Raw genomic sequence first — 12,864 nt, forward strand, 5'->3', positions numbered from 1 at the left:
AAGATAGAATGCAAAGCCATTTTGTCACTTCCTTTTCATGAGCACAAGCCTCCAAAGGCTTATTCTTTGGGGATAAAATTCAGTATATGTTGCTTGTGGGATTACATGCTATATGAAAGAGGCATGTACTATACATAGTTTATACAAAAACATAAAGGGGGTAGGGTGGGAATGATTGAACCCTAGATTAAAGGGCTGTGAGGGAAGATATCATCAAGGAAATGATAGTGATAGGGTTGAATTGAAGGACTGGGAATTAACTAAATAGAAAATGTTGATAACATATATATAGCAGGAAGAGCATACATGAAAACCTGAGATGGGAAGGAGCATGACTTGTTGGAGAATGGAAAAAGTAGTGTAGCAAGAAATTAGGCTAAAGGGTTGGAGAAGTGCCTCTTTTTTTTTTTTTTTATATTCTTTGTATCTGTTTTTTTTTTTTTTCTTTTAATTTTTTATTGTGGGTTGTTCAAAACATTACAAATTTCTTGACATATCATATTCCACACTTTGATTCAAGTGGGTTATGAACTCCCACCTTCACCCCATACACAGATTGCAGAATCACATCAGTTACACATCCATTGATTTACAAATTGCTATACTAGTGTCTGTTGTGCTCCACTGCCTTTCCCATCCTCCCCCCTCCCCACCTCTCCCCTCCCCTCCCCTCCTCTCTCTCTACCTCCTCCACTGTATAACCCTGAGGGTCTCCTTCCATTACCATGCAATTTCCCTTCTCTCTCCCTTTCCCTCCCACCTCTCATCCCTGTTAAATGAGAAGTGCCTCTTGATCACAGGGATTTGCAACTTTATCCTAAAGTCTGTAGAAAGATATTTCAGGTTTTAAACAAGTTTACAAAGTTAGAACTCCAACTGTGTGACATATTCTGCTTCCAGAATTGTTTAGAATATGCAAAATTGTATTTCTAAGAATTAATAGGCATATTGTAGGATTGATTGCATGGGTGTTAAAAATATTCCTGCATCCATACAATGTGGAAAACAGACCGTACAAGGGTACAATGTGTAGAAAAAATTAGTATAAGATGATTATTACAGGGATCCAGCAGGAAAGGGGATAGCTTAAGAAAGGATAGGGCAGTTGAGAAAAACTAAATTAAATTACTTTTAAGTAATTACTTTTAAGTTTTTAAGTAATTACTTTTAAGTTTTCAGCAGAAAGAATTTACAAGCTTTACATACTTTAAAACATTTTTGAAAACATGGAAATGTAGGTATGAAACAGAAACAACCTTGACATAGACTTTAAATTATAAGTAACAATGTAGAATATTTGTGCTACCCTTTATTTTATATCTAGTGATAATTTCTGGCTAAAGTTACATTCCAGTTGAGAGAAAACATTTCACAATTGAAGTTGCAGTATTATTTTAAATTATATAAGGATTTTGCGAAAGCTGTATAAATTATTCAGACTTAAACTTCCCAGTAAGTTTTAATGTTCAGTTCTATACTACATTATCTTGTATAATGTATGCTCCCAAGATTCCAAGTGGCTTACTGTATATATTTTTCAATAGTTCTAAACTGTGGGTTGTAAATAAGCAAACTTAAATAAACAGATTTAATTTTCACAGCTCATCATTAGAGTTTTGAGTGCTTTTGCCTACAGTCTGTAATGCACATTTCCAAGCTCACTGTTAGGGTCTTTTTTTTTTAACAGATTCTTATGGTCTTAAGCTTTTAAAGAAACATGTAAATTGAACTATGAATTTTTTCATGTTTATGAACTCAATCCTTAGGTTGGCCTTCTGATAATGGTCTTACTATGGTTGAAACTAGTAGCTTGGGCACATACACAGAGTTGGGTCTTTCTGTGGTATACTGTCAATGCACCAAATTTCCCCCCTTTAATAATCACGACTCTTCCTCTTATTGCAAGGTCTAGATAGCAAGAGCCTTGTTTCTGATTTCATCATACCCTGTGTTTTGTGATACAGGGCATTCACATATTTGTTAAAATGTAAGCAAACGTTTAGAAAATATGCATAGTAATTGCTAAGATGAAAATGAATGTTATATATTGTTGAAGATAGGATTACTTTAAAAGACTATTAAATAGGGAGATTATATATTAAAAATTTTAAGATATCACATAGTGTAGATAAAATATGATTCATTTAGTTCATGTAGTTATTAATCTAATTTGATTGAATTAACTTTTCACAATTTCTTTTAAGATTTTGTTGGTTCAGCCATACTAAAGTTTCAGAAGGTTTAGGTCAACAAGTGACCTAGATTTTTATTGTTTCAAAATTTTCTTTAAATTGATACACTTAAGAACATATGGTAAACAAGATTTTTAAATCCCCTTTGTTAGTAAATAGAAAACCAGACAAGCTGATTAAAAAAAAAAAAAAACACTGCAAAACATCAGATATTTTGAAATTTTTGATTGAAACAACAGAAACTGTCCTTTCAAATGCATAGTTGAGCTTGTAATAATTTAAGATTAATCTCCAAAGTTTAAAAACTGACAACTAAAGGCTAGAGTAGGGAAAGTGTAAATGGACACTAAAATACAGCAATAGTTGCCAATTTTGTTGACCCTGAGGCATGGTTTTAGTATCTGTCTGAGGATAGGTGAAATCTTGAGCCTAAGCAGAAATTGGAACTGATATCTAATAAAGTCAGTGTTCTTGAAGAGTTACAACGTTAATGAAAGAACATACCAGAGAAAAGTTTAGTTTCTGAGACAGGGAAAAGAGCTCTAAGACAAAATTTCTGAGTCAGTTGAAAAAGTTTATGCTGAGAATTCATAGCCAAGTACATGCAACATGTGTGAGATTCAAATTTAAACTCATTGATGGAGTTATGGTGGACAAATAATATCTCTGAGGCACTAGACCTAAATAAATAGGTTCAGAGCCTGTGTACAGGGATATACCAACAACTGAGAATATATGGGATTCCAACAGACAAATCACAGTTTAAACTAACCCCCTCATTCAGTATTGTAAGTTATATGAAGAAACCACCATGAATAAGTGTCAGCTGCCAAAACCTTTGGCAAAATTAGATCCCCGTTACCTCAAAAATGACATTGAATCGAGCTTCTGTATTTTAACTAGGTGTAGTTGTGCACACATGTAATTTCAGTTAATAGAAGCTTAGGCAGGAGAATCACGTGAGCCAGGTGTTACAAGACAGCTTCAGTAATATAGTGAAACCCATGTCTACTCGCCACCAAGCTAAATATCTTTAAAAAGAGTTGAGGCAGGAGGATCACAGGTTCAAAGCCAGCCTCAGCAATGGCGAGGCACTTAGCAACTCAGTGAGGCCCTATCTCTAAATAAAATACAAAGTAGGGCTGGGGATGTGGCTCAGTGGTCAAGTGCCCCTGAGTTCAATCCATGGTACAAAAAAAGCAAAAGAGTTAAATTAAAACATTGATGCTGTTGAGAGTGGTAGTGTAGCGAATACTTGATTTTATAATGAAATGAAAAATGCATTGAAATTAAATACTAATTGAGAATTACCACTTTCCTCCATAATTTGGCCTTTCAGATACTTGGACTTGTCCTTTGGCTATCTCTTCTTTGGGAAATACATGATTTCAGGGATAACCAAGGGTGCAGTAGCTGTGCTGCTAAGAATCTCAGTCTCAGTGGGCAGGGAATGTGACTTTCGTTGTTAGAGGGCACAGCCTTTTGCTGGACAGTTAGAATAAATGTAATAAAAGGATGTGAAAGTGGGTTTTTGTGGAGCTTTGAGAGAGGAGGTCAGTCTTGCAGTTGTATTTTGAGATGGAGCAAGATCTAAAGAGAGAGAAAGTTCCAAGGAGGAAGCTGGGAAAAAACTTGTCTGTTCACAAAGCAGGAATAAAGTGGAGGTTGGAAGAGATCATTGCAACTGATTAGCACGGCTAATTGAAAATTCCGCAGGTAGAGTTACTGCTGAGTGAGGGAAGGACAAATCTCTCTCTCCTAGGCATTTGGAGCTTGTGAGATGGCCAGAGAATTCCTCTCCTACTGAAAGGTTTAATGTATCTAGCCCTTTTCAGTTTGGGGCTTTTTTGTTGCTGTCCACACACCCCCACCACCCCCTTTTTTTCCCTTCCTTTTTCTCTGTTAACTTTGCTTTTGATGCTAATGGGGAGAGTAGGGAAAGGAGTGGTGGGTTGAGTTCCCTTAATCCATCCCTGCCATAGATATTTTTAGTGACAGACTGACTGCTTGACCCTATGTTTTATTTTCTTTTGGATGTCCAAATATATACCCCAGTCCTCACAGACATATAGGATCAGTTGGAAGTGTCTGGCATATGATTATCTATCCCTTGTTCCTGGAGCAGGGGCTGAGACCCTGCCATATATCCTTTGCACCCCTCCTGCCTTTGAAGTTTAATTAATAATAATAGGAGGGGCTAGAGTTATGGCTCACTGGTTGAGCACTTCCCTGGTATGTGTGAGGCCTGGATTTGATCTTCAGTACCACATATAAATAAATAAATAAAAGATCCATTAACAACTAAAAAATATTTTTTAAAAATAATAATAATAGGGAAGAGGTAATATGCAGGTTAAGTATAATAACCGAAATTAGTGGATAAGGAGGTAGATCTGAGAACATTGTCAAAGTAGCTGAAAGAAAAGCTTAAAGAGAGAAGTTAAATGATAGGATGGGATAAGGTCACACACATTCTCATTCTCTCTCTCTCTCTCTTACACACACACACACACACACACACACACACACACCTATAAAGAAGAGAAAGGAAAAAGGGGTGAAGCATATTCAAAGAGATAATAATTGAGAATTTTCCGGACTTTTAAAAAGGTAAATACTTAGAACTTTGGTTAAAAAGCTCAATAGGTTCATTATATATAAATAAAACTAGATGCACGGTGGAGAGGTTACAGTAGAGAAACGGAGTCATCAGAGAGTAAACATAACCTACAACTAAGGACATTTATACTAACAACTGTGGTAGAAACCAGAATAAGCATTAAACAATATCTTGAAAATGCTGAAAGAAAATAAACCAGCCTAGAATTCTGCATCCAAATTAACTATCATTCAAGAATGAGAATGAAATAAACTTTTCATATGACTAGGATTCTTCTACTAATGGATGTTCACTGATAGGATTTTGAGAAATAGATTTCATTTCAAAAAAAGAAAGCTGAACTTAGAGAAAAGAAGTAGGAATAAAATGGAATGGTGAGCAAATATATATGGTAAATATAAGTAAGCATTTAATGTTTAATTGATAATTATAAAAAGTGATTACTTAAGGAATAATGAGGTAGTATTAAAATATTAGGGGGAATGTATAAAATGAGGGTGGGGCAATTGGAATAGCTATTTTTTGTGATATCCAAATTATACCTCAGTAAAATTGTTTAATATGTGTTACTTGGGGGAAAATGTTCAATAAAAGAATATGCTGTCTTTATATTATTCCAAGTAACATACTTTAAGTTAAAACTCTTAATAATATTCTGATAGGGTTTGTTTTTATTTCATCGAGACAATGGTGTCTCAATGAAACAAGCCCAAACTGATCTTGAACTCCTGAAGCAATTCTCCCACTTTGGCTTTCCTAATAACTGGGACTATAGGCACACACCACTGTACCCAGCATATTCCAGTGGTTTTAATTGACTTACACTGTAATTTCCATATTTTAAAAGTTAACTCTCCCTCATGGGAAAATAGCCAAGATGATTTCAAAGATTATATTGGAGAGGATACAGCAGAAATTGTCTTACTAGGGCTGCAGTATTTTAAAGCTCGGAACAGACAGACCATTGAAATAGAATGTAGAGTCCAGAAATAAAACTGTACTTAATTTGGGAAAATGGTGGTGGCCAGGAGACGAAGAATTGTTCATTGGGTCAGGGTCGGGGGATTGGTTGATGATATAGAAAAAAGTAACAACCAATCCCTCTTTTACCTAGTGAAATAGATTCCTCAACAAGTAGATCCCCCAAATATGGCAAACAAAACGAACTGATATTTTAAAAAGGAAAAGAAGAAAAATCATGGCCTCAATGTTTAGAACTGATGACACAACCCACCTCCCACAGAGTAAAAGATGTTTTAATGTAACTTTAATTCAGTCTGTCTGCAAGTCAAAAGACATCAATAAGCAAGGTGAAAATACAAACCACAAATTGAGAAAAGATATTTGTAATTCATAAAACCAATAAAAGATTGGTGTCAGAATAAATGAAGAACTTTTACAAATCAGATAAAGAAACTTGAAATTTGTCTTCTGTGGGCAGCTCACAGAAGAGGAATCCTAAGTAGTTTGGAAAGAAAACAAGATTGCTCAATAATGACAGCAGGATATAATTTTATACTCATCAGATTGACAAAAAAGTTAATCCCTAATACTATCAAGTTGTTGAGTATTCCATACCAGAAGTATGTTTTAGTCCATTCAGGCTGCTGTAATAAAATACTTTGGATAGGGTCAATTTGTAAATAATGGAAGTCTATTTCTTACATTCTGGAGCCTAAGAAGTTCACAATCAAGGCACCAGCCTGTTAAGTGTGTCTCTGCTTTTGGATGCTGCCTTTTGCTGCACTCTCTCATGGCAAAAGGAGCTATGGGATTAACTGGCTCCCTTAAGGGCTCTTGATGAGGTCACTAAGCCCCTCCTATCATCTTTGGGGTTAGCATTTCAATATGAACCATTCAGACAGCAGAAATATAGGATTACAAAGGAAACTGTATTAAAAGTTATCAAAGTTTTTAAAAAGTTATGACACAGCAGTCATTTAATGCATGGTGAGATCCAGTAGTAAGTCTAATAACTATCATTTCAAATTAATGGTTTTTGAACAAATTAATGCATGATTTTTGAACAATCTGTAACCATTTGTTATGTGACATGAAAATATCTAGGTCTGTTGGTGACAAAATTCACAGGTCATGCTGAATGTCATTAGTTGTTTACATTTGTAATTACAGGGTATGTTAAATTTTAATTCAACATTAAAAAATAAAGATTTATTTTCATACAAGTTTATGAGCCTACTTTAAATGAATCTGTGGACTATACATTAAGAAATACTATTGTAAGACCTGGGGTTGTAGCTCAGTAGTAGAGCACTTGCCTAGCTTGTGCGAGGCCCTGGGTTTGATCCTCAGTACTGCATAAAGATAAGTAAAATAAAGGTATTGTGTCTATCTACAGCTGAAAAAGAAAAGAAAGAAACATATTCTATGGACAGTTATATATACATGCTCAAGAAAATTAATGTTGCAACATTGTTGCAGTATTAGCAACAAATAAGATTCCTCAGTGATTACACAAATTATGATATATTCAGGTGTTTCATATGATATATAAAACCCCAGATGGCTTAATTCAGGATAGTGGTAATACAAGGGTAAAGAGTAGGCATAAGGAGGGCAAGCTACTCACAGAGGGGTCTTTAAGCTAAATCTATAATGTTGGATTATTTAACAATACAACAGACATTATTTTATGTATGCTAAGACAGAGTTTCAATTTTAATTCTCAGAACAATTTAGTTTGTCAAGGGACAAATAAATTAAATGTGATTTTCTCCTACTTTATCTAAGAAATTATTCCTGTGAAGTATCAGGTACTTTAAACATCTGATGAAAGCATACCTGTGAGTTTCTGTAAGTTTCACAATAATTCTGTGAGTGATGTTATATATTCATAAAGAAAATTCTAATTAATGCAAAGATAGAACTGTAATTTTTATTTGAATCTGTCTCTAAAACCTACACCCCTCCATGTCATTAAATTGATTGTCTCTAGCAATTGACAACCAATTTTGAAAATTAAAAGTTAACTGTACCTTATAAAATGAGATTGTGTCCGAGGCACAAATTAACAGTAGAGACACTAAAATAATCTCAAGCATGACTTTATCATCCAAACTTTTCTTAAGCACACCTTAACCTGATTGAACCTAGAGGCACTTAACCAGTGAGCCACTTTCCCAACCCTTCTTTGTATTTTCATTTAGAAACAGGGTCTAAGTTGCTGAGGGCATTGCTAAATTGTTGAGGCTGACTGATTCTCCTGCCTCAGCCTACTATGAGGCCCGTGGCTTTATAGGCCTGCATCGCCCTGCCCAGTTGTTCTCTTACTGTTAAGACAGACTAATAACTGTAATTAGTAATGTTAGTGTTTCTGTTTTATTTTAATGCTGTTGATCAAGATTTAGCACATACTTAGCATTTAACTCTGTGACATGTGTTTGTTTTATCATTTTAAACTACATTCTGTTTTGTTTTTTGATTTTAGGATCGAAAGTTAACAAAATCTGAAAGGCAGAGATTTAAAGAAGAGGCTGAAATGTTAAAGGGTCTTCAGCATCCCAATATTGTTCGATTCTATGATTCCTGGGAATCCACAGTAAAAGGAAAGAAGTGCATTGTTTTGGTGACTGAGCTTATGACATCTGGAACACTTAAAACGTAAGTCCATCAGTATTATAAAAGTTGACCAAGAAGTGTGAGAGGATTTGATTTTTCTTATTTTAGTCCTTATATTAAGGAAGGAACAATCCTTTCAAACATTATTATACTTGCATATTTTGTATCCACAGAGTTCTATGATATATAAAAGTGAATTGATAATTACTTATTGGTAACTATTGAAATGAGAAGTTATTGCAGAATAAACCTAGTCATTTTAAGTCATTGATGGTGTTTCTAAAACTAAGGTGCCAGAAATCAGATGTTAAGATAGCCCTCTAGTGGTTAAAATGAGAATGAAATTTATTGGAGAAGTGCCCTGCCCCCTACCTTTTGAGTACTGGGGATTGAACTCAGGGACACTCAACCACTGAGCCACATCCCCAGCCTTATTTTGTATTTTAGTTAGAGACAGGGTCTCACTGAGTTGCTTAGCACCTCACTTTTGCTGAGGCTGGCTTTAACTTGTGATCCTCCTGTCTCAGCCTCCCAAGCCACTGGGATTACAGGCGTGCACCATGCCTGGCTACAAAGGCCCACATTAAAAAATCACTTTCATACTGTTTTTTTTTTTTGCTACAGCTATGCAACTGTTATATCAGCTGAAAATTATACTATGCAATATCACTCAAGATTACTTTTAATTTGATGTCTGGTAGTGTCAGAAATTAAAGGCAGAATACCTAAACCTGTCATCCCTCACAGGGAAACAGCATGCAAAATTCCCTGTTACCCATTGCAAATAACTTTAGGTAAGAGTTGGTCTCTTAATCTATTTGTACTGAGGATCATATTGTAAATTATGTGGTATTAGTTTGTTATAGAGAAACTGGATTTATATATATATACACACACACATATCTTGTATTACTTTTTAGTTAGTACTACTGAACTGATTAATTCCAGATCTTTTTTTTTTTTAATTGGACTTTATTTTGTTCATTTATTTATATGTGGTGCTGAGAATCGAACCCAGTGCCTCACACATGCCAGGCAAGCGTTCTACTACTGAGCCACAACCCCAGTTCCAATTCCAGATCTTTGAAACACAGTTTATATCGTCTTTTATGGTTACTTGCATGTGGCCTTGAATACTCTAGATTAATATGTTGAAAAGCCAAACAGATTTTCTCCCCCTGAAAATTCTTAATATCTTCAACCAACTTCTCTGACTTTTGTTTTATGGCAACATCTTTTTCCTACTCATCCAGACTTCTTGTTAATCACATAACTCTTTCTTCCACTGGACTGTGTCACCTAACATTGGATCTAAAACTTGATAAATATTTGAATGAATTAAGAACAGTGGCTGGGTGCAGTGGCATACTCTTGTAATGCCAACAGCTCAGGAGGCTGAGGCAGGGGAATTGCAAGTTCAAAGCCAGCCTCAGCAAAAGTGAGGTGCTAAGCAACTCAGACCCTAACTCTAGATAAAATACAAAAAAGGGCTGGGAGGGTGGGGTGTCTCAATGGTCAAGTGCCCCTGAGTTTAATCTCTGGTACACACACACACACACATATACACACACAAATAGTGGAGTAATTGTATGTATGTCTATATCTTGAGATTCTTTTCACTGATATAGATGCCTATTCAATGATAGAATATAAGGCATGCTTAAGAGTACCCAACAATGGTTTACTTGTTTAAAACACCATGTTGAGACACTTGGGGTAATGCATTGAGCTGAGCACCTGTGGAATGGATGACCTCCACCAATAAACTAAAATGTAAAATATAATATATATATGCTGTTTCAATACATACCCCAAGCTTCAAAAGGAAAGGGTAACCTCCAGATAAAAAGCAAAGAGAAGATAACTCAGAGCCAAATCAGAAGCTGATGTCTCAGTGGTCTATTGGGATTTCATACCAGACATTGATGCTTAAGGAGTTTTACTATGGTTTTAATGTCCATTTAAGGACAAAAAGTCTTAGAAATCAGTAGAGAAGGGAGCTGGAACTTAGCCTGTGTCAAAAACAAACAAACAAAAACTCTAAACTCACTAATACACAAAAAGGAGAACTCAGCCAGTGAAAACTACAAAGAATTTTGCCCAAGACTGTGGATAAGAGGGGAGTCTATGAAAAATAGAAATTTGTATTTTTTCCCCATTTGCCTCTCTGCATGCTACCAATATTTGAGTTATTGTATATTCTACCACTTCATATGTAAATGGTTCTATGATATGCTTATAGTACCTGGCTGGTGCAGGAAACCCCAGCCAAGGAATGCATATCATATTGATCCAGAACACAAAAAACCTCCCAGGTTCATTTTCATAGTTCACTGGTCCCACCATCCATGGACAAAACAGTTTCCAAAGAAAATGATCTCACAATAAAAGTATAAATCACACCAATAAAGATGAACATACAGAATGATAGAGTAGCATTGCAGCAATTAAAGATACCATGGACAAGAATAAAAGTAATGATATAATAAGTATTTATATAAGGATGTCAGTGAAGATATATGAAAGTATATAAAGTATAAAAAGAAGGCATGGAAGCCATAAGGAGATAATAAAAAGAAGGCATAGAAGCCACATAAGGATTTCATTAAAGCGGGGGGAGGACAAACATAATTGAAAAAGATCAGAAGAACTTCTAAAATAAGAAAAAAATCATTAAAATTAAAAATTCAGGGTTTAGCAACAGTAAATAAGAGTAACAGAAATCCGAATGCAACAGAAAGCAGAAAAAGAGAATGAGATGTGGATTGAAAATGCCTATTAGGTTTAATTATCATTTTAAGGAATGAGAAAAAGCAATATTTGAGAAGGCAATGATTTATATTGATGACTTCTAATCATGTTTTGGAGGATCATTATGTTATAGCGTGTGTCAATACTTCATTTTCTTTTATGACTAATATTCCACTGCATAGAAATTCCTCATTTTGTCTATTCATTGGCTGATTCACACTGGGGATGTTTCTACCTTTGGCTGTTATGAATAGTGCTGCTATGGTATACATGCTATCAGCTCTTTGGAATATATGCCTAGGAGTGGAATTGCTGAGTCATATTGTGAATTCTAAGTTTTAACTTTTTTTTTTTTTTTGCGTTGCTAGAAATTGAGCCTTGGCTTCATTCTCTACCACTGAGCTATACACTGAGCCCTGGTTTAACTTTTTGAGAAACTACCAAACTTGGTTTTTGTTTTTAATGGCTGTCTTATTAGATCTCTTTATGGATTTGATTTGAATTTCCCTGATAATGTTGTTTCACTCTTTTTAGGCTTATTGGCCATTTTTATATGTTCAGAAAAATGTTCAATTCCTCTATCCACTTTTTTAAAAAAAATTTTTTAGTTGTAGATGGACAATACCTTTATTTATTTATCTTTATGTGGTGCTGAGACTCAAACTCACACATGCTAGGCGAGCGCTCTACCACTGAGCCACAACCCCAGCCCCCCACTTTTTAAAAAAAATAACTATTTATTTGTGGGTGCTGAGGATCGAACCCAGTGCCTCACTCATGATAGGCAAATACTCTACTTTCTTTTTTTTCTTTTTCTTTTCTTGAGTAACCACCTTAGTGTTTGCCATTCTGATTCTACTAATTTACACTTCTACCAACAGTATATAAGGAGTCTCTCTTATTCACGTACTTGCCTGCATTTGGTCTTTTGTCTTTTTGATAATAGCCACTCTAACTTGAGCAAGGTGATACCTCATTGTGGTTTTGATTTGTACTCCCCTACTGATTAACAATACTAAGGTGTTTTTGTTGGTTTGTTGGATATTGGGGATTGAACCTAAGGGCACTTGACCCCTGAACTACATTTCCAGTTCTTTTTATTTTTTATTTTGAGACAGTGTCTCACTAAATTGTTGAGGTTCTTGATAAGGCCCTGAGGCTGGCCTCAAACTTGTGATTCTCCTGTGTCAACTGCCTGCGTCACTGGAATTACAGGTGTGCACCACAGTGCCTGGCAATATTGAATATTTTTTCAAATAGCTGTTGACTATTTGTATGTCTTTTGAGAAATGCTTGAATAAGTTTATTGCTTTTTCGGGGGGCGAGGGGTGGTTACTGGTAATTGGACCCAGGACACCTTACCACTGGGCTACCCTCCCTGTTCTTTTTGTTTTTTATTTGAGACAGGTCCTTACTAAGTTACTTAGGGCCTCACTAAGTTTCTGAGACTGGCCTTGAACTTGTGATACTCCTGCCTCAGCCTCCTGAATCTGTTAGGATCATAGGCGTGCGCTGCCCTGCCTGGCAATTCCCCCCCTTTTTTTTTAATTTGTCCTTTTTAGATATACATTACAGTAGAGTGTATTTTGACATACATACATGGAGTATGACTTATTCTAAATAAGATCTCATTCTTGCAGTAGTACATGATGTGGAGTTATACTGGTCGATATTCAAATATGAACATAGGAAGTTATGTCCAGTTCATTCTACTGTCTTTGA

At 35.4% G+C, this 12,864-nt stretch overlaps 1 protein-coding gene across 10 annotated transcripts in view; it reads left to right on the forward strand.

Moving 5' to 3' along the window:
- Window positions 1-12,864, forward strand: part of Wnk1 (WNK lysine deficient protein kinase 1) — a 135,572-nt gene that overhangs the window by 43,011 nt on the left and 79,697 nt on the right. For all 10 annotated transcript variants that reach the window (XM_071610291.1, XM_071610293.1, XM_071610292.1 and 7 more), the window contains exon 2: window positions 8,261-8,433. In XM_071610291.1, coding sequence (XP_071466392.1) covers window positions 8,261-8,433 — 173 coding nt within the window. The remainder of the gene's footprint in view (window positions 1-8,260; window positions 8,434-12,864) is intronic.

This window comes from Marmota flaviventris, chromosome 3, assembly GCF_047511675.1.
Source record: "Marmota flaviventris isolate mMarFla1 chromosome 3, mMarFla1.hap1, whole genome shotgun sequence".
NCBI lineage: Eukaryota > Metazoa > Chordata > Mammalia > Rodentia > Sciuridae > Marmota > Marmota flaviventris.